General features: G+C 43.4%; 2 protein-coding genes across 13 annotated transcripts in view; one reads left to right on the top strand and one right to left on the bottom strand.

The window, feature by feature from the left end:
• ARL16 (ARF like GTPase 16) overlaps positions 1-7444 on the bottom strand; it is a 34562-nt gene extending 27118 nt beyond the window's left edge. Inside the window, exons 1-5 of one of the 6 annotated variants that reach the window (XM_069953286.1) lie at positions 6965-7437; positions 3676-3729; positions 2929-3045; positions 2084-2199; positions 1-34 (exon numbers count right to left, since the gene is read on the bottom strand). In XM_069953286.1, the coding sequence (XP_069809387.1) occupies positions 1-34; positions 2084-2199; positions 2929-3045; positions 3676-3729; positions 6965-7024 (381 nt within the window). In that variant the 5' untranslated portion in view covers positions 7025-7437. Of the gene's footprint in view, positions 35-2083; positions 2200-2928; positions 3046-3675; positions 3730-6887 lie in introns of all 6 variants that reach the window. The other 5 variants (XM_069953280.1, XM_069953282.1, XM_069953284.1 and 2 more) reach the window with 5 other exon arrangements.
• HGS (hepatocyte growth factor-regulated tyrosine kinase substrate) lies at positions 7146-23906 on the top strand. Of its 7 annotated transcripts, none has more exons than XM_069953292.1 (21): positions 7146-7271; positions 10239-10323; positions 11127-11202; positions 12598-12690; positions 14073-14196; positions 14675-14727; positions 14830-14898; positions 15126-15250; positions 15333-15411; positions 15724-15822; positions 16416-16511; positions 16607-16645; positions 17233-17379; positions 17676-17889; positions 17995-18167; positions 20004-20144; positions 20233-20404; positions 20514-20641; positions 21279-21389; positions 21493-21588; positions 22103-23906. In XM_069953292.1, the coding sequence occupies exons 1-21, from the start codon at positions 7235-7237 to the stop codon at positions 22202-22204; spliced, it is 2259 nt and encodes a 752-aa protein (XP_069809393.1). In that variant the 5' UTR covers positions 7146-7234; the 3' UTR covers positions 22205-23906. The 7 variants fall into 7 exon arrangements, with proteins under 7 accessions (XP_069809393.1, XP_069809391.1, XP_069809388.1 ...); XM_069953290.1 differs by having other exon boundaries at positions 15724-15831; XM_069953287.1 differs by having other exon boundaries at positions 15724-15831; positions 20233-20410.
• The last annotated feature ends 1041 nt before the right edge of the window (positions 23907-24947 follow it).

The following is a 24947-nucleotide window of genomic DNA, read 5'->3' as shown; positions in this document are numbered from 1 at the left end:
CTGATGATAAGACGCACCTGACGATAAGACGCACCTATGTTTTAGAAGAGGAGAATAGGAAAAAAAATATTTAATTGTGTGTAATTATATGTTGCTACAGGCTTGTTAGGCTGTTATTAGTGAGGGAAAGCGCAGACAATATTGTGCAATAGACGTTACAGTCTGTATGGTGGTGACACACTTTATAGCCATATTACAGATCAACTTACGTACAACATTTGATCATTCTGCAAGTGCATCTACTACTAAGCGTAAGGGGGCTAAGCAGAGGCAGTCCGAGTGATGCACTTCTGATACAGTTATGGTGGTTTTCTGTGCGGGCAATAGGTAAAGAAGTACTCAATCTGCCAACAGGGTTGGTGCAATTATTATATGGGCCTTGGGCAACATAACAGTCTGCCCCTGTCCACACCACAGTCAACAACAAGAATGTAGAATATATTTTTCAGATAGCAATGGGTCTGCAAATCCTAGTGAACTAAGGCACTAGGTTTGCCTGGTCATAGTGCAGTAGTAATGCAGCCTGATGCAACCATAATTTTGGAGGATCTATTAGGCCTTATTCAAGCGTTCCGCAAACTTGTTCATAATGGTGGATCCGCAATTATGGACAAATTTAGGGCCCGTTGATTTGTATTTGGCTATTCATACTATCCGTTGTTTTACAGGTCCACAATCTGTTCTGCCCAAAAATATGAGATGCACATCCGCATTTTTTGCTGAGGTTACGGATGTTATATTCCGTACAGTCCGCCAAAATATGGAACACCTTAATTTAAACTATCACCTTCTATTTTTGGTGGATCCCAAAGTATGGATTGCAGATGCACTACGGATAAATTGTTTGTGGCTTGCGGACAGCAATTGCGTACATAATGCACGTTCATGAAGAATTACAGAATATGTAAATGAGACTTTAGACGTCATTCACATGTTCTGTGATTGCGGTACGTGAGCACAAAATGAGTTGCGGACTGGAATCACAGACCTCCCATTATGTATTATGATATCAATTGAAATCTTCACACTACAGTACTGACAATTCAGGCTATGTTCCCACTTCAGGAACCTGGCAGGGAAAGGCAGATGTTTTGGATATTGTAATCACTGTCATTATTTCTGTCCAGCAATATAACGATACAGCCACCTTTCCACGCTAGGTTCCCAAAGTAGGAAAATAGCCTTAAAATGACTCAAGACCATATCCTTACTATTGTATGGACAATGCACTTTTGTCTACAAGCCTTTCCTCATAGATTATAAGCTCTTGAGAGCGTGGCCCTTATATTTTATATGCATCCGCTAAATTTTGCATCATCTGTCTATATATGTGTACCACTAGAATTGCTACTTGCAATCACAACCCCTATTGATTAAAAAAAAAAAAAAAAAGAAGGGAACCCAGCACAACCCCAGTGGCATCAGGAACTTAGACATATATTGGACTGATAAAACCAAACTCAAACTTCCTATCTCTGCTAACCAGGAGAAGTTGGGTTTATCAATGTATTTGCTCTGTAATCATTGCTGGCAAGGAGCACTGCATAACTCACCTAAGAAGCACAAAATGCAGAACCAGAAGTAGGCTGCCACAAGGTCCCTACACCTGCAAAGGTCACACCCTAGCAGAGAATGATGGAAATGGGTGCAACCTATCCGGATTACCAGAGCTGGGCATGGGGCTGGGGGCTTCAGTGAAGAATCAAAACCGGTTAACTGTCCTGCCAAAGAGGAGCAGCAGGAGGGAGGACAGGGTGCTGACAGCCATCCAGGAACAGCATCTGGGGGGAAAGCCAACCGACCCCAACTACTTGGTTAGTAAATGAAAAAATTAACTTGACAAAACTCCAAATACTGGCCAAGGAGCTGCCAAACAAAAAGAAAACAAATGTCCTCATTAGAGCAGCTTGCCTCTCCTGTACCTACTGGGGCATGGCAGAAATACACTTGTGAGCTGTGTGAGGTGTGGCCTTTTTAACCTTTGTCTGTTTCCTAATGGGAAAAACGTACTGTGGCGCTGTGACGGGGGGGATGACTGAAAAAATCTGGGATACATATGTAATCGCTAAATACAATTACTTACGTTTTGTTGAAGACAACAAGTACTGAGGAGGTGGAGAGGGCAGGAGCAGACAACAGGGACAGGAGCTGGATACAAGATGCAGACACCTGATTTATGTTAGCAGCATCCACAATGAACTAGAATTGAATAATAAATAAATAAATAAAAACAATGTGCATTAGACAAAGAAAAAAACGTGCATTAGACACACAGTAATAATTTTTGTGATATGAGGAGATTCAGCCTCTTGAGATCAATAGAATCTGATGATTTAGTCAGATTTCATTAAAAACTCCATACACAGGATGAAGCGCACAATAACTGAGGCATGAAATATTATTGTATAGCAGTACTCAAACACCCTACAGCTAAGACGATTGCACTGTTTATACCACGCCCATTAAAATCAAAGGGACTGTTCTCCCACAACAACTAACGGCCGCAATCAGGCTGGAAGGGCCCTGGTAGCCCTGCTCTATAATCCACATTAGATAACAGGTTATCAGTAGAGATGATTGAACAGAGCTGAAGTTCAGGTTCGTACAAACTCGAAGCATCGGTATTTGACTCCCGCAGTCTTCCCGTTCTGTGGGGAAGGTAGAGAAGGCCTGAGTCCTGCCTGGAAAACAGGAATACAACCTATGGCCCAGGCTGCATTCCTGTTTTCCAGGTGCGACTCGAGCTGTCTCCACCTTCCCCACGGAACGGGAGTCAAATACCGATGGTTCTAGTTCGTACAAACCTGAACATTAGCGCTGTTTAATCATTTCTAGTTATCAGCAGATTTGGCAAAAAAAAAAATCACCAACAAATACCAATTACCGGCATCAGCATGTCAATGAGATATCACACCAACTAAACCTTACCAGAACAGTCTGACAGTCCTTGTAGTAACTGGGCCAGATGGGTACCATAGAGCCACCCACTTCTCGCACGGTCACACGTGTTCTCTGTATTGTCAGGTCCGTCAAGTTTGTGCCAACCTGCAGTAGATTTCAAACTGAGTCGTCAAAGGATGAAATAAAAAAAAAACAACAACATACTATACTCTTGTCTTTCAATGTAAACACTTTATAAATCTAGTACATGAATGAGTCCACGTTCTTTACCTGTAAGTGATTCCACTCAAGACATTGCACTCTGGAGCCCTGAATGGCTGAGACCTGGCAACAATAGACTGGATGCAACCAACAGAACTGAACACCAGGGCCCAGATTTATTGAAGGGTGTAAAATATAGACTGGTGTAAACTGCCCACAGCAACCAATCACAGCTCCTCTTACTTTACCAGAGCTGAAAGCTGAGCTGTGATTGGTTGCTGTGGGCAGTTTCATCGTGCAGTGGACTAGGCAGCTGTTTGCCACTGCCATACAGAATCGGCAACTGAGACCTCGACTAGTCTTCGTGAACGGACTCTAAAACAGAACATTCTATGCAACTTGCATCTACAAGCTTCACGATACACAGGACAACACGCACCCCCTATAGGTTCTGATGTGATGCCACTAATAATACAGGTGTCACAGAGAGCACAACAACATTGTAAGGCATATCACCCACGATGAATAAATTATATATATATATATATATGACAGATGATCTTGGTAACTTACAGTGGGCTGGGTGGGAGGCACTTCACCTAAATCGGAGTCTTTAGTGCACAGCTTTACAGAAAAACATTAAGGAATATTCCCAAAACACTTTGGTATATGAAAATGTCCAATGCTCAGTGCTATACAGAAAGAGCTCTCCCCTCCTGCTGCTTCAGATATGGCCAGCCACACACATTATACAGCCATCAGCTGAACATCAGCCAAGCGTTATTTCTCCCAACACCCCAGCTTAGCATAGGGTACTACATTGGGAAGTAGTAAGCGACTGCCAAACACACCGGGAGGCGGCTTAGAGGGGTTATCTGTAGGGATGAGCGAACCGGGTTCGGGTTCAAGTCAGTATTTGATTAGCTGGTGCTGCTGAACTTGGATAAAGCTCTAAGGTTGTCTGGAAAACATGGATACAGCCAATGACTATATCCTTGTTTTCCACATAGCCTTAGGGCTTTATCCAACTTCAGCAGCCACCGCTAATCAAATGCCGAAAGTTCGGGTTCGGATCGAATCGAGCATGCTCGAGGTTCGCTCATCTCTAGTTATCTGGGATTAGAAAAAGCACAACTACTTTCTTGCAAAAACAGCACTTACACCCCCCCCCCCCAGGTTGTGTGTGGTACTACAATTGAGCTCCATTTACTTCAAACCCAAACTGAGGACAAGAGAGGTGCTGTTTCTGGAAGACAGACATGTTTCTTTTCTGAGCCTGGACAACCCCTTTAACCCCCTTAAAGTGGTTACTTTGCCTTACTATACTCCGTATTGGGCATCAACATTACATTGGTGGTGGTCCGACCTGACAATCACTATCACTTGTGCAAGTGCTGAAGCCTTTTCAATGTTTACTCTGCTCACCTGGTTACTGACCCTTTTACATAGGCTGAACACTCATATGAACTCCTAAAAACATCCATTGGATGATAAGGAACTTTATGTTATCACTTGTGTACCAATCACAGCCTGTTATTGTCCTCCCTCCCACTATACAGGGGAAACAACAGAGAAACTGCTCTCTTACCACCCAAAGAGCATACTAACCCCCTTTAGGTGTCACTGTCGTTATAACTTTCAAAATTAAATCAATTTGATTTAAATCAAGTTTGCAATATACATTTCCTAGTTATGCTGTAAAACAAAGCTATACTGGTCTGAAATCCAGGCCGTCTCCTGGAGGCAGCTTCTTAGGGTGGTATTACACGAAGCGATTATCGGTCGAATAATCGTTCAATCGGTCGTATTTGAACGATTATCTTTAAGTGTAATAGTAGACAACGATTAAACGACGAACGATTGGTCGTTGGTCGTTTAATAGGTTTTGAATCTATTTTTATCGTTTGTCTTTTACACATCGTTCGCACATCGTTCGTTTGAATAAGATGTCGTTAGCCGTTCCCTGTTCATTCGCAAATTGAAAGGGGAGTGTTCTTGAATTTTGTTGCTCCAATATAACCGATAATCTTTCCGTGTAGTAAAACGAACGATTATTAGGCAACCGCTATTGCGATCGTTGGAGATCGTTTATCGTTAATCGAAAAAAAACGCTTCGTGTAATACCACCCTTAGGGTCCATTTATCTGACAGATTATCTGCCAAAGATTTGAATCCAAAGGCAGAAACGGACTATAAACAGAGAACAGGTCATAAAGGAAAGCCTGAGATTTCTCCTCTTTTCAAATCCATTGCTGGCTTTGGCTTCAAGTCTTTGGCAGATAATCTTTCCATGTAAATGGTCCCTTAGGGTACTATTACACCAACAGATCTGACGAAAGATTATCTGCCAAAGATTTGAAGCCAAACCCAGGAACAGACTATAAACAGAGAACAGGTCATAAAGGAAAGACTGGATTTCTCCTCTTTTCAAATCCACTCCTGGGTTTGGCTTCAAATCTTTGGCAGATAATCTGTCGTCAGATCTGTTGGTGTAATTACTCCTTAAGTCTTGTGCTGTTTAAAGAAAAAAATAAAAGACAGAATGCAGGAAATCACGGCCACTAGAGTCACGGCTCAATGTGTTCAATAAATCATGACTGGGTTCTCTCTGTGAGCGCAGATAACCGGGACTTCCTGTGTTTAGTCTCTTTTTTTCCCCCATGATATTCTATAGGTCAGTCTGAATACAGTGATATGCATGTTTAGGCTATGTTGCCTCACAGTATATTTGCAACCAAAACCAGGAGTGGATTGAAAACACAGAAAGGCTACGTCCACAGACTGCTGAAATTTAGTGGATGGCCGTCATATAATATCAAATAATTGCTGATATTTTAAAACAACGACCATCCACTCAATTTCTAGCAAGTGAACACAGCCTTTCTGAGTTTTCAATCCTGGTTTGCAAAATACTGCATGGGAACATAGACTTACATGGCTTTTCTAATGTTATACTATTTTTTAAAAGTAAAGCTTTGTTTTGCAAATAATTTTGATTATAATGGCCTTACCAGGCTTTATAGGATACTTATATATTTTAAAGTGACTGTACCACCAGGCCCAGACTGAAGCACTGGAGGCGGCTGACCCACCCTTAGTGGGAAGAAACCCCAGCCCCTCCACGGCGTGACTCCATTAGAATCAATGGAACCCTATCATAAAGGGGCTGGGGTTTCCTCCCACTAAGGGTGGGTCAGCCGCCTCCAGTGCTTCAGCCTGGGCCTGGTGATACAGTAACTAAGAAAAAAAAATAAAAAAATCAGCAAAGTTGGCAATTTTTAAAGGGGTTATCCAGCACTACAAAAACATGGCCACTTTTCCTCTATAGTCTCCAAATTGGGTGGAGTTTCAAAACCCAGTTCCATTGAAGTAAATGGAGTTTAAAGGGGTTATCCTGTTCAACAGTAGGGGGAAAAGTGGCCATGTTTTTGTAGCGCTGGATAACCCATTTAATTCAGTGACTTGCTGGGGTGCGGCCCCGGGCTTCGGTTTTTCGTGGCCAATCTCCAGCATTTCCACATGTAAAACTACAAAGACAAAAACACTAAATTGTGCAGATTTAGATTAGAACCTTATAAAACGAATATTTAAAAAAATATATAAGAGTTACCCCAGCCTAACAATGCCCCTGCATGACTCCATGTGACAGCACCCACCTGGGGCTCGTCTGCTGTGGCAGAACTACAACTCCCAGCATGGAGGTGAGGGGACACTGCTCTATATGTGTTGCCTCACTGTATGTGGGGTCCTCCCATGGTAACCTATACAATGTACACATTACACACCTCCCTATAGAGCAGTATGTCCTGAGCACCAGCGCATGCGCATGTCAGTCAGCTATGGCGCCCCCATAAAGGATATTGTGCAGCCTCTTCATGAGCAGAGTCTTCCCGACGCCGGAGGGCCCGAGAACCAAACACATTATCCGCCGGCGGCAGCAGCAGCAGCGCCCTCCCGCCTCTCTCTCTCGTCAGTGACCACGAAGTCTCCCGCCCGCCTCACTCTCCACACGGCCGCGCGCCCGTCTCCCGTGACGTCACTTCCGCCGCTTCGGGTTACACCATATTGTTTCCGGAAGCGGAAGAGCGTTTTGCTTTCTCGGTGTCAGAGTCTCGGTCTCTCCGGTGTCACGATGGGAAAAGGAGGCGGCACGTTCGAGAGGCTTTTGGGTAAGGAAGCCCCCGGGGAGGGGATGTTAGAGTCACAGGTGAGGTGACATCGCTGTCAGGGTGGCGGCCACCATTGGCCATTGTGTCGGCAGGACAGATAGCGGGTGGTGACGGCCATTCCCGGGATGTATACGCTGTGTTGTCTTGTGGTCAGGCTGCTGCTGTAGTGTTTGGGGGAGTCAGGTCACGTGATGCGACCTTTGGACTCCCTGGGCCGCCCGACTTTTCCTTCCCCCACAGGGCAGCGACCTCTGTGGCTGTCATTAGTATATTACTAGAGGGAGCCTCCTTATCACATGACTGGAGCAGCACAGTGCTGTCCCCTTCATAGTCTATGGCAGGGATGGGGAACCTTCCACCCTCCAGCTGTTGCAAAACTACAATTCCCATCATGCCTGGGCAGCCAAAGCATGATGGGAATTGTAGTTTTGCAACAGCTGGAGAGTGGAAAGTTTCCCTTATGCATGGAGTAGCCTCATGCTGCGTTTACATGAACAGATAATTCGCCCATTTGTTTAACGATTTTGGTTTTTATAACAATCGGCGTTTAGACAAATAAATCGTGAAAAAAAATCATTAGAAAATCACTAGGCAAATAAAGGTGTCATTTTTTGCACCATGATGTGCACTTTCTCTCAGTACCTTTCTTACATATTTGTGACTTTTTGATCACTTTTTATTACACCACTGTGTGGGGTCAGGAATGCCATAATTTAAAGTGACTGTACCACCAGGCCCAGGCTGAAGCACCGGAGGCGGCCGACCCACCCTTAGTGGGAGGAAACCCTAGCCCCTCTATGATAGGGTTCCATTGATTCTAATGGAGTCAAGTCATGGAGAGGCTGGAGTTTCTTCCCACTAAGGGTGGGTCAGCCGCCTCCAGTGCTTCAGCCTGGGCCTGGTGGTACAGTCACTTTAATACTTTGGGTTATTCCACATACAGAGATAGCGAATATGTTTATTTTTGTATGTATTTATTGGAGATGAGCCAACCTGGAGCATGCTCGAGTCGATCCGAACCCGAACTTTCGGCATTTGATTAGCGGTGGCTGCTGAAGTTGGATAAAGCCCTAAGGCTATGTGGAAAACATGGATATAGTCATTGGCTGTATCTATGTTTTCCAGACAACCTTAGAGCTTTATCCAAGTTCAGCAGCCACCGCTAATCAAATGCCAAACATTCGGGTTCGGATCATCTCTAGTATTTATTTAGTTTCATTATTAGAATTGGGTGATTTAAAGTGTCACTGTCGTGAATTTTTTTTTTGCAGAAATCAATAGTCCAGGCGATTTTAAGAAACTTTGTAATTGGGTTTATTATCCGAAAAATGCATTTTTATCATGAAAAAGCAGTTTGAAGCTCTCCCCCCTGTCTTCATTGTTCTCCTATGGAGAGAGCTAAAGAAAAGACCAAAACAGGACAACAAAGAGTTAATCTACAAATCCCTCACGGGAAATCTTCTGTGACAGTCACCAGTGACCTGTCTGGGCTCGGATTACAGCTGTCACCCAGCTCAGTGCCTGTAATCCTCTGTTATCTGCTTTCTGCTGCCAGCTAACTCCCTCCTTCCTCCTCCCCCCTCCCCTCTCCCTAGAGCAGACAGGGGACGTCTCCTGCAACAAGTCACAATTTTCAGATTTTTCAGAGTGGATGAAAAAGAGGAAGGAGGGGGGGACCTGGGAAAAGGCTTTTTACATGCAGATAATGGCAGATTTGGCTAATAAACCCAATTACAAAGTTTCTTAAAATCGCCTGGACTATTGATTTCTGCAAAAAAAAAAAATACGACAGTGACTCTTTAAACTTTTACTGATCTTTCGTATATATGTACTGCATTAATCAATGAGATCAGTGCTGGATTACCATGGGCTGCTGGAGCCTAATTGTAGTAATTGAGGGACGACCGCCGTCTCAAGCACGAACACTGGTCGCCCCTCCGCTTTTGGATTAAGCGGTGTAACCGGTTGCTTTTGATAATAGTCGGAGAAGGCTATAACCACACAGATTAATAGAAAAATAAGGTATTTAATACAAAGAACAATACTTAGCTGCAGTTACAGATGGTACAGATGCATAGTTGTTTTATCCACAATGAAATGGGGAGCCCCTTTGTATATTATGGTCTAATATACGCCCATTTCCCTCGATGACCACCAGGGTGCTGGGCACCTTCCATCCATGGTCCCAGCTGAGGCTGGCTCGAAGCTACATACCCCCGATCTTTATAGTAAGTTTGGGTGGGGGTGATGTGCTTGTATGTCTATGTAGACCACTGATGACCATGAATGGAAGTTATCTGATGTTTCTCCGGCCTTGTACATATTTACCAAGCACAATGGGGACCCAGTTTTACAATTACAGCTATAAGGTTCTTTCAGCCATACAACAATAGCAACAAAAAACTATCCTCCAATGTTTACACTATTGTGAAGGTATATGGCTGGACAGTTGACATAGGTGTGACAGTATACATACACACACACAACTACAATGACTTCTACACACATAGCCATACGAATAAATGTATATACATATATATATATACACACAAGACATTAAAATAATACATTCCTTCTCATTACATCAATAAGACACTTTAATTTTCTGAAATGAACCCATTCCTTCTCATTACATCAATAAGACACTTTAATTTTCTGAAATGAACCCATCCGGTTACATGCGGGAAGGGGGGACTGTTCACTAGACCACCAGGTGAGCATCTAAATGCAGCTGTCAGTTTTGCATTTAAATGTTTAAATAGTCGGGTGTGGGGATCTGCCGCTCCAGCTAATAGCCCGGTCCCCGGCTACTGATAAAAGACGGAAGCCGCGCGGTTCAGATCACAACTAGAACAACAATATCTCATGACACAATAGTAGTACCATGTGCCGTGGCTGCAGTGACATCTTGACAAAAATCTCCCATCTCTATTTTCTCCAACCTGCTGAATTCTTCTTTCTTTCTAGATAAAGCCACCAGCCAGCTTCTTCTGGAGACAGACTGGGAATCCATTTTGCAGATATGTGACATGATCCGCCAAGGAGACACACAGTAAGTCCTGTAAATGTGCTGTAGTAAATATGAAACCCACACATATCATTGTGAAATTATTTTTCCTCATTGAGGTTTTTCACTTGGATCATGGTGAAGCTTTCACTTTGTGCTCCTTTATTAGCAAGTGCATAGTTCCCATGTATTCTAAGCCTGATGTCACTCAGTGCCGCCAGTTCTGCAGAAGCGTCTGACAACTTCTAACCTGATCGCATGACTGGCTTGTCCATATGACCAATGAACCCCTCAGTAGCAGTCATAGCCTGGACCTCCAGTAGTGTTTCTGAGTAAAGCATTATGCCACACCCATTGAGAGCAGTGTGGCCAATGAGAGAGTAGCTAGAAGATGCCCTGGGTAGAGGATGCCCTGAGGTATAAGAGTCCTATTAGACAAAGGGATTTTTAGTTTTCTCAGATTAACAATTAAAACGAAATGTTGTGAAAGACCTAAAATCATTCACAGTACACAGAACAATAGACGTTAGTTACGATCGTAGTTCTCAACAGTGTGTACATACACCAAACGATCAACAATGGTTTTACGGTCAGCTCAAAAGATTTGATCAACGGCATACAAACAAATTTTTGTCAGATGTTTGCTCATTGCCTGCATACACACGAATAGATTATTGCTTAAATTCGAACAATATAACAAATTTTGCACCATAATCTTTCTGTGTCATAGGGTCCTAAGTTCTGAATGGCATTTTATGGCAAGGAGGGAGTTGGGGATAGGATTATGTATTTTATACTGTATAGTTTATTTGAGTGCAAGAACTTTCACGGTTATCTGTTACTTTTAGAGCCAAGTATGCTGTGGCGGCCATCAAGAAGAAAGTCAATGACAAAAACCCACATGTTGCTTTGTTTGCATTGGAGGTGAGTTGCATTGGTTCACCCAGGTAGGGGGGCAGCAGTCGGAAACCCCAATACTACATAGAAACACCAGGGTAAAATAATTTTACAATACATGAGGTTTTGTGAGGGCTTTGCCTTTTTTTTAATTAACTTATTCTGCTGCCAATTGCAGTATCACCATGTCAGACTTGTCTCATTTTGTCTTTGTGAACGCTCATGTGCTGCCATTACATTAATAGTATAGTGTATTTTCCAAAAACATAGATTTATTGCAGTGCTCTGTATTCTATGCCTCAACCAAGCAGATATGCCTCCAGTACATTGTACTGGTACCTGATATTTATATCTCTGTTAGCTTATTATGATCATGGCTTATGTTTTATACAATTTGAGTTTTATTCACATACAGACACCTCCAGCCAATTTACAGCTTTTATAAATCCTCCCTTGTACACCACTCAAATACAATTTGGAACATAGGAGCATAGTGTCCATTTTGCCACCTATGCATCCCAGTTTACCTGCTGACATACTGGTAATCAGTGGACAGATCCTAGAACACTTAGGAGGACATTCATGAAACGTCTGCCCGAGGCGTATGCCAGGGAGATGGTGCAGATTCACCTCTTCTCCCTGGCGTAAGCCTCCTGTACTCCCCGGTCGCCCAATGTTCGGGCTGGGGGAGCGTGACAAGCGGGAAAGAGGCCTGGCCTCCTCCCACGCCTCATTTATCATGATTTACACCTGCTCGCAGGCGTAAATCATGATCCAAATGTACACCTGCTGGAAGCAGGTGTAGATTTAGTACGCCAGGCGCAGGTTCGGGTGCCCAGCCGGCCGGATTCACTAAGAGGATTGCGCCTCTTAGTGAATCCCGCCGGGGAAAAGGGGGTGGGGCCTAATATAAGACTGGTGTACTTGTACATCGTTCTTCATAAATCCCCCCCCCCTTTAGAGTCCATCTATCTCCTCCAGCGTATAGATGTCAGTCCTGACTGTAGGACATATCAACACACAATGGGTTCGGCCTTCTAAAATGAACTAAATTTGCATTTGAGTCATTTTGGAGCACTGCATCAGAATGCCATTAGTCATGTTCTCCAACTTGATATTCAGGTCCTTAGTAAGCCATGACTCCTGTTATAACCGTGCTTGATCTACTGACCGACTTACCAATGTCTTTAGATGTTGTGATTGTAAAACTGTGTGAAAAAGTTATGAATCTCTTACAATAGGGTTGATCCGTTTTTCTTCCAGCACAGCAGCCTCTTTCCCTTCGGCCATGTCTGGTACTATGGTTTGGCCCTGAGACTGAGGCCCTGGCACTGTTGTGGAGAGAAAATGCAGAACTTCACCTCCATATTCATAATAATATTAGCTTGTGCATTTTCTCATTGGCTTTTCTGTCTCATGCAGGTATTGGAGTCGGTGGTGAAGAACTGTGGTTCAACAGTACATGATGAAGTTGCAAATAAACAGACAATGGAGGAGCTGAAGGAACTTCAAAAGGTGGTAGTAAAGATGTACATGTTGTTTTTAAATGGCATATATGAGATTATAATGAAGGGAATGACTTCTTACCAGAGAAAAAAAGGTTTACGGGTTTACTGTCATTTTCTAGAAAGTTATATAGATTTGTAATTTACTTGTGTTTAAATATCTCAAGTTTTCCAGTACTTATCAGCTGATGTATGCCCTGCAGAAATTGGTGTTTTCCTTTCAGTCTGATCCAGGGCTGTCTGCTGCCACCTCTAGCCGTGACAGGAACTGTCCAAAGTAGGAGAGGTTTTCTATGGGGATTTGCTACTGCTCTTGACAGTTCCTCTTATGGACAAATGTGTCAGACTGGATAATACACCACTTCCTGCAGGGCATACAGCGGCTGATAAGTACTGGAAGGCTTGAGCTTGATTTAAAAGACCTTTTGACAGACTGAAGTGCAAAAATTTTCATTGGTCATGGTCTTTGGCATTCGGATCCCCATCAATTAAGAGAAGTGTTTGGCTAAATGCCTCACTCTTTATCATGCTATTTTACCCTATGCGACCCCCCGCTAGAAAGTATTACTTTTCATAGAAAACAGCACATGGCAAGAACAACGGCCGATGTCTCAGATGGTCACCCGGCCGATACTGCAGTATTGACCGGGTGAACATCACGTCATCTTAATTGGAATGCGAGCACATTAGGGTGTCTACGGACAAGAAGAGAAAGGAGCGCTGCACCTCACACCTATGGTTGACATAAGGGTGTGTCTGCACTCCAATTAGCCAAAGAACACAATGTAAAGTACGTCCGGGAGCCATACTTTACTTTGTGCGCACAGCCTATTTTGTGTGGTCACTGTTCACTGAATAGCGGCTGCACAAAATAGACATGTCAGTTTTTTGTGTGGCTACATAAAACACCGGTCGTAGTGTATACAGTGTGTATACACTACAGCTATTGTTCTATAGAATCTAATGTTAAACCACACTGTCGATAAACAGCGTCCGTTGTTGCAATTGCATACATAGTGTTAATGTAGCCTAAGAGTGTGTGGAGTTCACCAAACCTCTCATATATCTGCTAAAATGCCCATGTTTTAGAGAAAATGATAGCATAAATTGGGAGTATCTAGGGGCCTTTGAATGTATCTATGCAGTCTGAGTGTCCCCATGTGTGCAGTCATCTGTGGGAGGTACTGTCATGTGACACCGTTTCACAACTTCCTGCTTGGTCAGGTGAGCTGTGTCATTGAGCTGTGACTGCCTAGCACCTGACTCATTCTTACATTTGTCTCTTGTGCTTAGCAGACATCCGTGTAAGTAATATTATTCCTTTATAGGGCTGGTGGTTTATATCGCCCTGGGTTATAGCTGATGTTTTATTGGCGAACTTTTTTTGTTCAGCGTCAGGTGGAACCAAATGTGCGGAATAAGATTCTGTATCTGATCCAGGCCTGGGCCCATGCTTTCCGTAACGAACCCAAGTATAAAGTTGTACAAGACACCTACCAGATCATGAAGGTGGAAGGTAAGGTTATCATTACTTCTGTTTCTGAGGTGTTTATGCTCTCCTGTCCTTTTAGACCCTGCAGGTTTTATTTTATCTATTGGAGATTGTCTTTGAACTGGTGTAGGGGATGGAATGTTATCATATTTCACTATCAGAGATGAGTGAATTGCTCATCTAAATGAAACAAACAGAATTGGATCCAGCTTTTCCGTGGGTGGAGCGGCAGGGAGCGGAGCAGCGCTGAAATATGGCAGGCTATATGAGCAGGGAGTTGATCAAACACAGCTCTTCACTTTGTTTAGATGTGCGATTCGCTCATCTCTATTCACTATATACATTGCTGCTACTTGTTTTCTCAGATGCTCATTCAGCATTAAAGGACATGAGTGAACATGAGTACCACTACAGAAAGTTAGATGCCACCAGCTTGTTATGTTTGCTGTATTCCTATCTTTGCTAGAATTTTTTTAGTCATTTTTATCCTCTTTTGTTTTAGGACACAATTTCCCTGAGTTCAAGGAAAGCGATGCCATGTTTGCAGCAGAGCGGGTAAGTATGTTCAAGAGCCATTGCCGGTTTTAGAATAACTGAGGGATAAGGACAATTATCACTTTGGCTCTTGGGAGTAAAAAGTCTGTGGTTATTTTCTAGGCACCTGACTGGGTAGATGCTGAGGAGTGCCATCGCTGCCGGGTTCAGTTTGGTGTGGTTACGCGCAAGGTTAGAGGCCAACAATATTCTGCCTCCTTGTAATTACTCAACAATGTCATGTCAGCTATTAGTCTACCTTCCATGTTTTTATGTTATATGCTCAAATCTGTATAAAAATTTTACTCGGCAGAGTACTAGCACAGCTAAAACACTAAACATACAGTTTTCCATTTAGACATGTCTGTATATCGTTGTCTAGTGTCCTCTGTATTTAGGCACATATCCTCCTCTTACAGCATCACTGCAGAGCCTGTGGGCAAATCTTCTGTGGAAAATGCTCCTCTAAATATTCGACCATCCCTAAGTTTGGCATTGAGAAGGAAGTACGTGTTTGTGAGCCCTGCTATGAACAGCTGAACAAGTAAGCCTTGCTGCACATTACCAGGGTTGTCAGACTTAGCTGTTTCCCTGTCTGTATCTTATGGACTAATATTTGTTTTTAGGAAAGGTGAAGGCAAGTCCGCCACCAGTGGTGAACTGCCTCCTGAGTACCTGACCAGCCCCCTATCTCAGCAGTCACAGGTGAGGTGAAAAGTAAGATGTCCTTTTTTTTTGCCTACAGCCGTCACTTCAGTGGATATACTACAGTGCTGGGTAAAGTGTAGCAGACCTTTGACCCCCGAAGCACCTCACTTCTTACTACGGTGCCTTGGGAATGGCAGCACAGCCCCTGTAACATTTATTGCTTATGTTCATGCCTGTAGGCAGTATAGCATGGGCATTGTACACATTTATTTATGATGAGACCTTTGCAGCTTGCATTAAAAATATTTGGCAGTTGTGCTCTCTGCTTGCTTATGTGCTGGCTTGTTTATGATGTGTATGCTTTGCTAGATGCCACCCAAGAGAGATGAAACTGCTTTGCAAGAGGAAGAGGAGCTGCAGCTTGCTATCGCCTTGTCACAGTCAGAAGCTGAAGAGAAGGAAAGGATGGTAAGTGAGGCAAGTGAATAGACTACTGTTGTGTTTACCTCATGCTGCACAAGGATATTATATGTTCTACATATGTTATAGAAAACTGCCATAGGCTTTATGGCTGTTGTGGCGCTTCTGGCCAACGCACATCTATTCAGACAAATGTGATGGACCTTGCACTTCGATATAGCCATTTCCCATACTATTTGCAGTGAGTGGCCTAGCATTACATTCTCAAAGCTCATTTGTATTAACAGATCTTAAGTTGTCACCCAGCTTAGAAAAAAAAATAAAAAAATCATTGGACGTGGGGGGTCTGAATACCTTCATTCCATCAGTGAAAAGAGACTTTGACACATGTGCTATTGCGCATGGTTTCTTTTAAACAGGTGATTTGTAGGGTTTTCTGGATGGACCCCCACAAATTTAATATCCAGATACTATAGCCGGATACTCCATTAACATTTGTTGTCAGTCAGATAACTCTGCCTGCAGAGATACTTGTGTTCTGTTCTCCGATCTAGAATACTGGGTTACTGTCTCTAAACTAACAAGGTTATATGGCAATATGGGAATAAAATCTCCTAATTTTGTTAAATCTTTATTTGCAGAGGCAGAAGAATACGTATGGCATGTATCCTAAAACAGACCCCACCCCTGTGACCTCCTCGGCTCCACCAGTCAGTACCCTGTACTCTTCTGCTGTGGTGAGTTCAAGAATCAGATTGTATTCCCAAATACAAGAGTCCTCAGCACTAAAGTGTTTTTTTTTTTTTAAATATATTTTCTTTTTCATTCCTAGAATTCATCGGCACCTTTTGCTGAAGAGATTGATCCAGAGGTAATTTGCAGAAAAATACCTCTAAGCAGTAATATTTGGGTTTTTAAATTTAAAGGAGAAATCTGTCAAAAAAAACTTTATTAAAGTATTATATTGCCCCCCCCTTCCCCCCCCCCCCCAAAAAAAAAAAAGTTATACAAATTACCAATATACACTTATTATGGGAAATGCTTATAAAGTGCTTTTTTCCCTGCACTTATTACTGCATCAAGGCTTCACTTCGTGGATAAAATGGTGATGTCACGACCCGACTCCCAGAACTGTGGGGGCTGTGGCTGCTGGAGAGGATGATGGCAGAGGGATGCTCAGTGTCCCTCCAGTGCCCTGTGTCCCTCAGTGTCCCCCTGCCATCATCCTCTCCAGCAGCCACAGCCCGCACAGCTCTGGGAGTCGGGTCGTGACATCACCATGTTATCCAGGAAGTGAAGCCTTGATGCAGTAGTAAGTGCAGGGAAAAAAACACTTTATAAGCATTTTCTGTAATAAGTGTTTATTCGTGATTTGTATAACTTTTGGGGGGCAATACAATACTTTAATAAAAATTTTCGCCGGACTTCTTCTTTAACACTTTATCTGTTTCCGTGCAGCTGGCCAGGTATCTGAATCGAAATTATTGGGAGAAAAAACAGGAAGAAGTCCGAAAAAGTCCAACTCCTTCTGCACCTGTGCCAATGAGTGATAATGTGGTGCAGGTGGCTGAGGTACCTCCTGTGAGCATGGTGAATGTTATGGAGGTAAAAACCCTATTTCTCATATTGATCTATGCATGTTGTATGTAATTTCATTGAAGAAAATAAAATGTACAACCTTGGACTTTGTGTTTGGATAATGCACCTGACAAAGAGGCACTGACATGACCTTGGCACCTGTGCAAATGAGCTGGGGCTACATTGTGGCACGTGCTGGTGCAGCCATTTTGGCAGCTTTGATTCTGTAGCATTGTCTTTGTCATTGCCTGTCATTTGTTTAAAGAAACTGCAGGGTCTTGTAGATATTCTAGGGTGGGTTCTAAACTACTTATTTCTTCCAGCAGCAATACCAGAATGGGGAATCTGAGGAGAATCATGAGCAGTTCTTGAAGGCCCTTCAGAATGCAGTCACCACTTTTGTAAACCGCATGAAGAGCAATCACATGCGTGGTCGGAGCATCACAAATGATTCTGCAGTTCTGTCACTCTTCCAGTCTATTAACAACATGCACCCACAGCTTCTGGAACTGCTTAACCAGCTGGATGAGAGGCGATGTATGTATTACAGATACCATATGAATGTGCAATGAGGTTCTGGAATGATGTACAGACCTGCTGTAGGTCTCGGTGTGTCAAAATAAAATTCACTGTTCTCTGCAGTGTACTATGAAGGTCTGCAGGACAAGCTGGCCCAGATCAGAGATGCTCGCGGAGCGCTGAATGCACTGAGGGAGGAACACAGAGAAAAACTGCGACGGGCAGCAGAGGAAGCAGAGAGACAGAGACAGATTCAGCTGGCACAGAAGCTAGAGATTATGAGACAAAAGAAGCAGGTACGTGGACAATACGCAAATGTTGTCACACATCAACTTGTTTATTCTTTAAAATAAAGTTCTAAATATTCTGACACCTGTTGGTCCAGAAATCCTGAGCTGAACTGACAGAAAGTGTACAATAATGGTCTAGGTCTTTTAGTGGGTCCAGACACCTTCTGTGGGCCGCAGAGCCTAACAGTATGCTGTATGCTTTTTATGTGCTGGGACTATAGATTCTTCAGCATCAGGAAAGTATTGAGGTTTATCCACCAACAGTATTTATCAGGAAAAGCTATAAATGTGTGACCATTGGTCCCTCCAGGGATCAAGAGAACTGACAATATTTAAAGTGGTATTCACGCAGAAACTCTACTGCTCTCATCATGCTGGTCCCCAGGCAGCAGTAGTGGTCATGTCAGTCCCATAGATCAGTGCTTCCCAACCTTTTCCACCTTGGGGCACCCCTTGGGGAAAAAAAATTACCTCGGGGCACCCCTACCAAATAACGTTCTAAAAAATAATAAAACCGTCATTCAGTGACTCACAGATGATGTCTTCTTTTATCTGAGGAGTTACTTTCCCTTTTTTTCTCCATCCGGCCCCGGCCTCCATGATGATTTCTTCCAGCTGCAATTCATCTTTTCCGCACATTCCTAGCAACGTTCTTCCCTCTCTCCCTCCTACAGGCTCCCATACAGTAGTAACTGCACTGTTTGGTGTCATGTGCAGTAAAGCCCCTGCTGTGCCCCCATATAGTAAGAATGCCCCCTGATGTGCCCCATTATACTAATAATGCCCCCAGTAATGGCCCCCATGCTCTGCCCCTAGTAATGTCCCCCATGCTGTGCTGCCCCCAGTAATGGCCCCCATGCTGTGCCCCCATGCTCTGCCCCCCACCTGCTGTGCACTAATAGTTATTTAAAAAAAAAAACAAAAAAAACCATCCTTCTCACCTAATCCAGCTGTGTGGCCGCAGGGAGCTTCTCTTCTTTCTTCTGGCTCCATCTTCCGAGCCTCGGGGACGGAACCTCCGGCAGGCGTGATGACGTCACATCATCACGCCTGCAGCAGAGGTCACATCCTGGAGTCCCATAGGCTGCTGGCATAAGGTGCTGGCGGCCTATGGGAGTAAATATAGGAGCAGGACGCTGACACTTCCTGCTCCTATATTCTGCTCACTTTAATGTTCCGCCCGCTCACTGTGCGGGCGGAACATCAAAGTGATCCGTGCATCCTGAGAAGCTGCGCGGCCGCAGCTTCTCGGGATGCTTAAAGAGACAGCGCACATTTCCCACCGGGTTCCCGCGGCACCCCTGGCGGGTTCTCCCGGCACACCAGGGTGCCGCGGCACCCCGGTTGGTAAACGCTGCCATAGATGATGAATGAAGTGTTGGCCTCATAGGTGCACGTAGAGCTTTATTCCCAAGTAATTCTCAGAACCATTCCTAATGAGGGTGAAGGGGGTCTCAGCAGTCAAAACATGCAATTACACATGTATCCCCCATCCACAGGTAGCCAACCATTTTACAGGGGGAACTATCAGCAGGTTAGACAAATCTTACCTGCTTGTAGCTCCCTAGTGGGCATTGGGCACTGAGGATGAAGAAATGTCTGTTACCTTCATCCTTAGCGCCTTTCCCGTGCTCTTAGCAGTGAAATCTTCTGCCCGATAAGTCGTTAGGAGCACTTGGGGAGGGGCAACCGCCCCCAGGTGGCCCCTTCCATTGATAATCATTTGATTTCAAAGCTAACAGCATGAGGACAGCTGGAAAACAAGCTGGAAGATTAAGAATTATTCTACTTTTTTATCTGGTCATCAAACTAAGTGAAAAACAAATAAAAAATCTATTCTAGGAATATTTAGAGATGCAGCGACAACTTGCCATCCAGCGTCTGCAAGAACAAGAAAAAGAGAGACAGATGAGGTTGGAGCAGCAGAAACAGACGATCCAGATGAGAGCCCAGATGCCAGCATTTCAGCTCCCCTATGCACAGGTTTGCCACCCTGCCTGACAGAGCATTTTCAATACTGTATGAGATTGGATTGCCATAAAGTTTTAACCCCTACTTGTTTGTCTTGCAGCTGCAGTCACTGCCATCATCTGGTGGTGTCATGTACCCACCTTCAGGCCCTAATGCTTATTCTGGCACCTTTAGTCCTTCTGGGTCAGTGGAGGGGTCCCCTATGCATGGAGTATACATGAATCAACCTGGGCAGCCAACATCTACTCCCTATCCCAGTATGCCAGTGCCTGGTACGGGTTAGTACATTTTTTATATGCAAAGGTAGTTATGCTGTCATATTGTCACCATTGATTGACTCCAAGAACAGCCATGTACAATGTCTGCATTGTCTTACTACAGATCCTGGCATGGTAAATGCCTACATGTATCCAGCGGGATCTGCTCCAGCAGCTCAACAAGGACAACCTGTGCCAACTACCAACCCAGCATATACATCTTACCAGCCCACCCCTACACAGCCCTACCAAGTAAGTAGTTACTCCTATAACAAGCCTCCTTAACCCCTTTTTTTATTCATAAGTTACAAAACTATACAAATAAAAAGAAAAGAAAAAAATGCTTTCAACTATATAGGTGTCATCTCACATCAAGAAAATTCACTTCAATACTTTCTTCCTGTGGCTCACTTTGTTGTGGTAACATTGTGCAGCCATTGGAAGTGGTATAGAGCAGTGCTTCTCAATTCCAGTCCTCAGGCCTCACCAACAGGTCATGTTTTGAGAATCTCCTTAGTATTTCACAGGTAATATATTTATACTCAGTGCATCAGATATTGTCACAGGTGATCTTTGCATGGGAAATCCTCAAAACATGACCTTTTGGTGAGGCCTGAGGACTGGAATTGAGAAGCACTGATATAGATCACATGTAACGATTGTGACTAAAAGAGCGAGCCACTGGTCAGCAAACAGTAAAATTACCCATATTCATCAGTCCCGTACATACGTGCACATACAGTTATGTAAAACTGAGGAATGAACCCAATGAGGGTTTTTCATTGCTATACTTGGCTTGATTTACATGTACAGGCTAACATACCTTCTATTATGTATTCTATTCTTATGAATTTACTTCATTTTATTTATTTTTTGCTTACTTTTTAAGACCGCAGCTTCCCAGAGCCTCCCTTCCATGTCCCAGAATCCTCCAGCCAGTGGGATGACTTACATGGGTGCACAGTCTGTCCCCATGGGTTATCAGCCTTACAATATGCAGGTCAGTTTATATGATCTGAAATATTTTTATTTTTTTTATTTTTTAATAGTTGAATATCATTTATGCATTGTAGACAAATCTAAGTTTGTATTTTTCTTCATAGAACCTTATGACTAATCTGCCTGGACAAGACCCATCAATGAGCAACATGCCCTCCCAGCAGCCTTTCCTCCCTGGACAACAACCTATGTATCAACCTGTACGTGCCTGATTTTTATATCAGCTTTCTATTGTAGAAAATTAGCTATAAGTTTATTATTTATTATCTTGTTTTTTTCCTGTGTATAAATGTTGCAGCTATATACTTGTTATGGTGCAACCTGGTTTTCTCTTGATTCCCTCTTATTGTCAACTTGAGTCCAGTACTGGTGAGAAAAAGCAGCTTCTAGTGCATTGGTCTGTGCAAAAGCGGGAATCAAAACAGGAAGATGCATGAAGTGTCATCCGTGTGCCGCCCGCAATCATGGATGTGAGCACAATAAAAATGAAGGCGTCAATAGCAGGTGCATAAGCCCCTATAGGCCTGAATAGGTTTGTATACCTTTTGCTGTTGCAAATAGTAACCACGGATGTGCACAAGGGGCCTAATTGTATGTCTGAGCTTTTTCTCAGGAATAAGAGTTGACAAAAGAGGAATGTTTAGAAAGTGAGATATCATTTACTAAAGTGTACACTAGTATTTTCCTATATTCTGAACCGTGTTTCTTTTGTAGATGCCAGTTGGCGCTGGTCAGCAGCAACCTCCACAGCAGCAGGCAGCACATGGTCAGCAGGTGCAAGGCGGAAGCGAGGCCCAGTTAATCTCCTTCGATTGATTCCAGAAGACAAGCTGCTCACCTAACCTGCCCCTTCCGGCGATTCCTACCGACGTGTGTAGCATGCATACTTTACCAGTACTGCTGCAGTAAAACACTACATTTATGTACCTGCCATTTTTTAGTGTCTGCCTAGCTTCACCTCCTGTTAGCCTACCAAGCTTTTCCATCCATATTGTTGTTAAGGCTCGGGTCACATAGTTATTTCTGGATGGAAATCTCAGATACGACTCGAGTCGTGGCCACGTTCACTAGCATGAGCGGCGGAGTCATGCAATTGCTCAGAGCGACATTGTGGTTTTCTGTCTCATGACCATAAATCGCTTTGTAGCCCCTGCCTAAACTGCTGCTGTAAACTAACATTGTAAACTGTTTGTAGCTGATCTTTGTCTTAGGATTGCTTTATAATGATACCAGGTCTTTTACCCAGCACTATAACTAAAAAGCATTGTAGCAGCTGCTGCAGATGTGAGAAGAATCTAGAGAGGGGGTGATGCCAGCACTTTGGAGGACCACTGGCATTTATGCATGGCACAGATAACCATTGATTTTGGAAATGATCAGTCAGCGGCTCTTTGGCAATACCAGCAGATTGTTGGGGGATCTGACAATAAGACCCCCAGTGATCAGCTAGTTGTTATATTGAGCCTCTTTAAATAAAGATCAAGTCTAATAATAACAATTGGATAAATCTCTCAGTCTCATGTGTAAAGACAAGACATTCCATTAACAATATGAAGTGTCTTACATCTTTTACTCCTCCTGTACTTTAGGACCATTGGGAATGGCTACTTGTAACTTTAAAAAACCTAAACTCTCATCCAGAGACATTACGTGTTGCTTTTAACTGAAGTGTACAAGTTTTAATTTTGGTAATAGAAGAAATAATAAATGAATAGAAATAACCTACAGCATTCTCGTCTCCCCTGTTCCACTGCTGGCACTTCAGTCTGCCATGAGCTCTTTGTATACTTCACTCTCATAATGCACTTTCCTCATTCTGTGATGACATTTTAAACACGGTCCATCCTCAGTGATTTGCTACAGTGTGTTTGTTACATCATCAGGGTAAGTTAACGGGAGGGAACAGAGTGCCAGCACTGCACGAGGCGAAGCGAGTATGCCGTTGTTTTTTGTTTTACACACAGCTGCCATTTTTTTTTTTTATTCATTAGAATACCCCTTTACTTTTTCAATGTAAAATTAAGCTGTTTTAAAAATTTTCTGTTCCTGAAAAATAAAGTAGTGATCAGTGGGCAAAAGAATTTCAGGACTTCTTTTCAGTAATATAATTGACAACAATTACAACACTATGAATGACATGGCTGACAACAGAATAATAGATTTGATTAACCTGTACATCATATAATATAAACTTTAGGTTTAGAGTCCCTTTAAGCCGATGGATTTTTTTTCCTCAACCTTTTACTATTTTGTAAGAGCGTAGGGTATTTAAATGTACATGACAAGTGCGTGTTCCTGTATTCACTTGTATCCCATCTTATAAGGCCTACATGTACATGGCAGAGGACGTGTTCATATTGGGCACAGGTATGTTCTCAAGGTGATCTGGTGTGTTTTGCTGCTTTTCATGCTTGTAAACTGTGAAGGTCTGGGCCAGCTGTTATAGCCCGAATAGACCGCAGAATTCTTGCTTGTAATAATCTATTGGTTTAGTGACAATAAACATGTATGAAACTTGGATTATTATCGCGGTTCATATATATAGATTTAACCCCCTCACCCCTCCTTCCTGCTAAAACACCAATGAGGCAAGGGAGGATGAGACTTAGCACGGCCTCCAAGTGACTGTGACGGAGTCAGAAGTGTGACTGAATCTGGCACCCTAGAGTTTGTGCTACTTACGCTGACAAGTTAACAGCTAGAGATGAGCACAACCTGAGTGTCGGCATATGATTACCAATAGCTGAAGAAGTTGGTTGAAGCCCTAGGGAGTTTTGGAAAACATGGGTACAGCCTATGGTTATTTCCACATTTTCCAGGCAGCCTTAGGGCTGCATCCAAATTCTGCAGTCACTGCTAATGAAATGGGGCACAATCAGGTTCGGATGGATCCACGCATGCTCGAGTTGCGCTCCTCTCTATTAACAACCCTTCCGATAGAGAACTAAGGCCCTCTTCACACGACCAGAAAATCCGTCCAGATTTCTTATCGTCATAGTATTGCACCGGACAATACTGGGGGGAGCGTCTTACTGGTACTTATTGGCTGTGGGACAGTTCCTGCAGTCTATGAGAATGAATGGTGAGGCAGGTACTAGCAGTGCCTGCCCCACCTTTTTACAACTGCATCACTGTTTGGAGGAGAAAGCAAATACAGTGAGTTCTGCTAGCTGCCGCTCAGAAGTCCTGGGCAGAGCGGGTAGCTGGCGACAGTGATTGGGAAAGGAACCCTGCTGACAACCAATACTGAATTCTGGATGTGTTCCAATTTTTAGCAGGAAAGCATCTGGAATTCCTGTTCTGCCATAGACTTCTGTGGAGGCATCCATGCCGGAATTCCGGACAACTATAGGACAGGATCTATGAAGTCCTAAGCTATTTTCCAGAAAGGACACCCTTCAGGAAAAATGCTAAAGGGTACAAACACACACACCGTATACGCAGAAAATACGCAGCAGATCTGCAGCAGATTTGGTGGTGCAGATTTGATGCTGTGTTCAGTTATTTAGATCTAATCTGCTTCGTATTTGTTGCGTATTTGCTGCGTATCGCAGCAGTA

Source organism: Dendropsophus ebraccatus, chromosome 14, assembly GCF_027789765.1.
Source record: "Dendropsophus ebraccatus isolate aDenEbr1 chromosome 14, aDenEbr1.pat, whole genome shotgun sequence".
Taxonomy (NCBI): Eukaryota; Metazoa; Chordata; class Amphibia; order Anura; family Hylidae; genus Dendropsophus; species Dendropsophus ebraccatus.
Note: the sequence above shows the minus strand (reverse complement) of the source record. Positions and strands in the feature narration are given on the sequence as shown.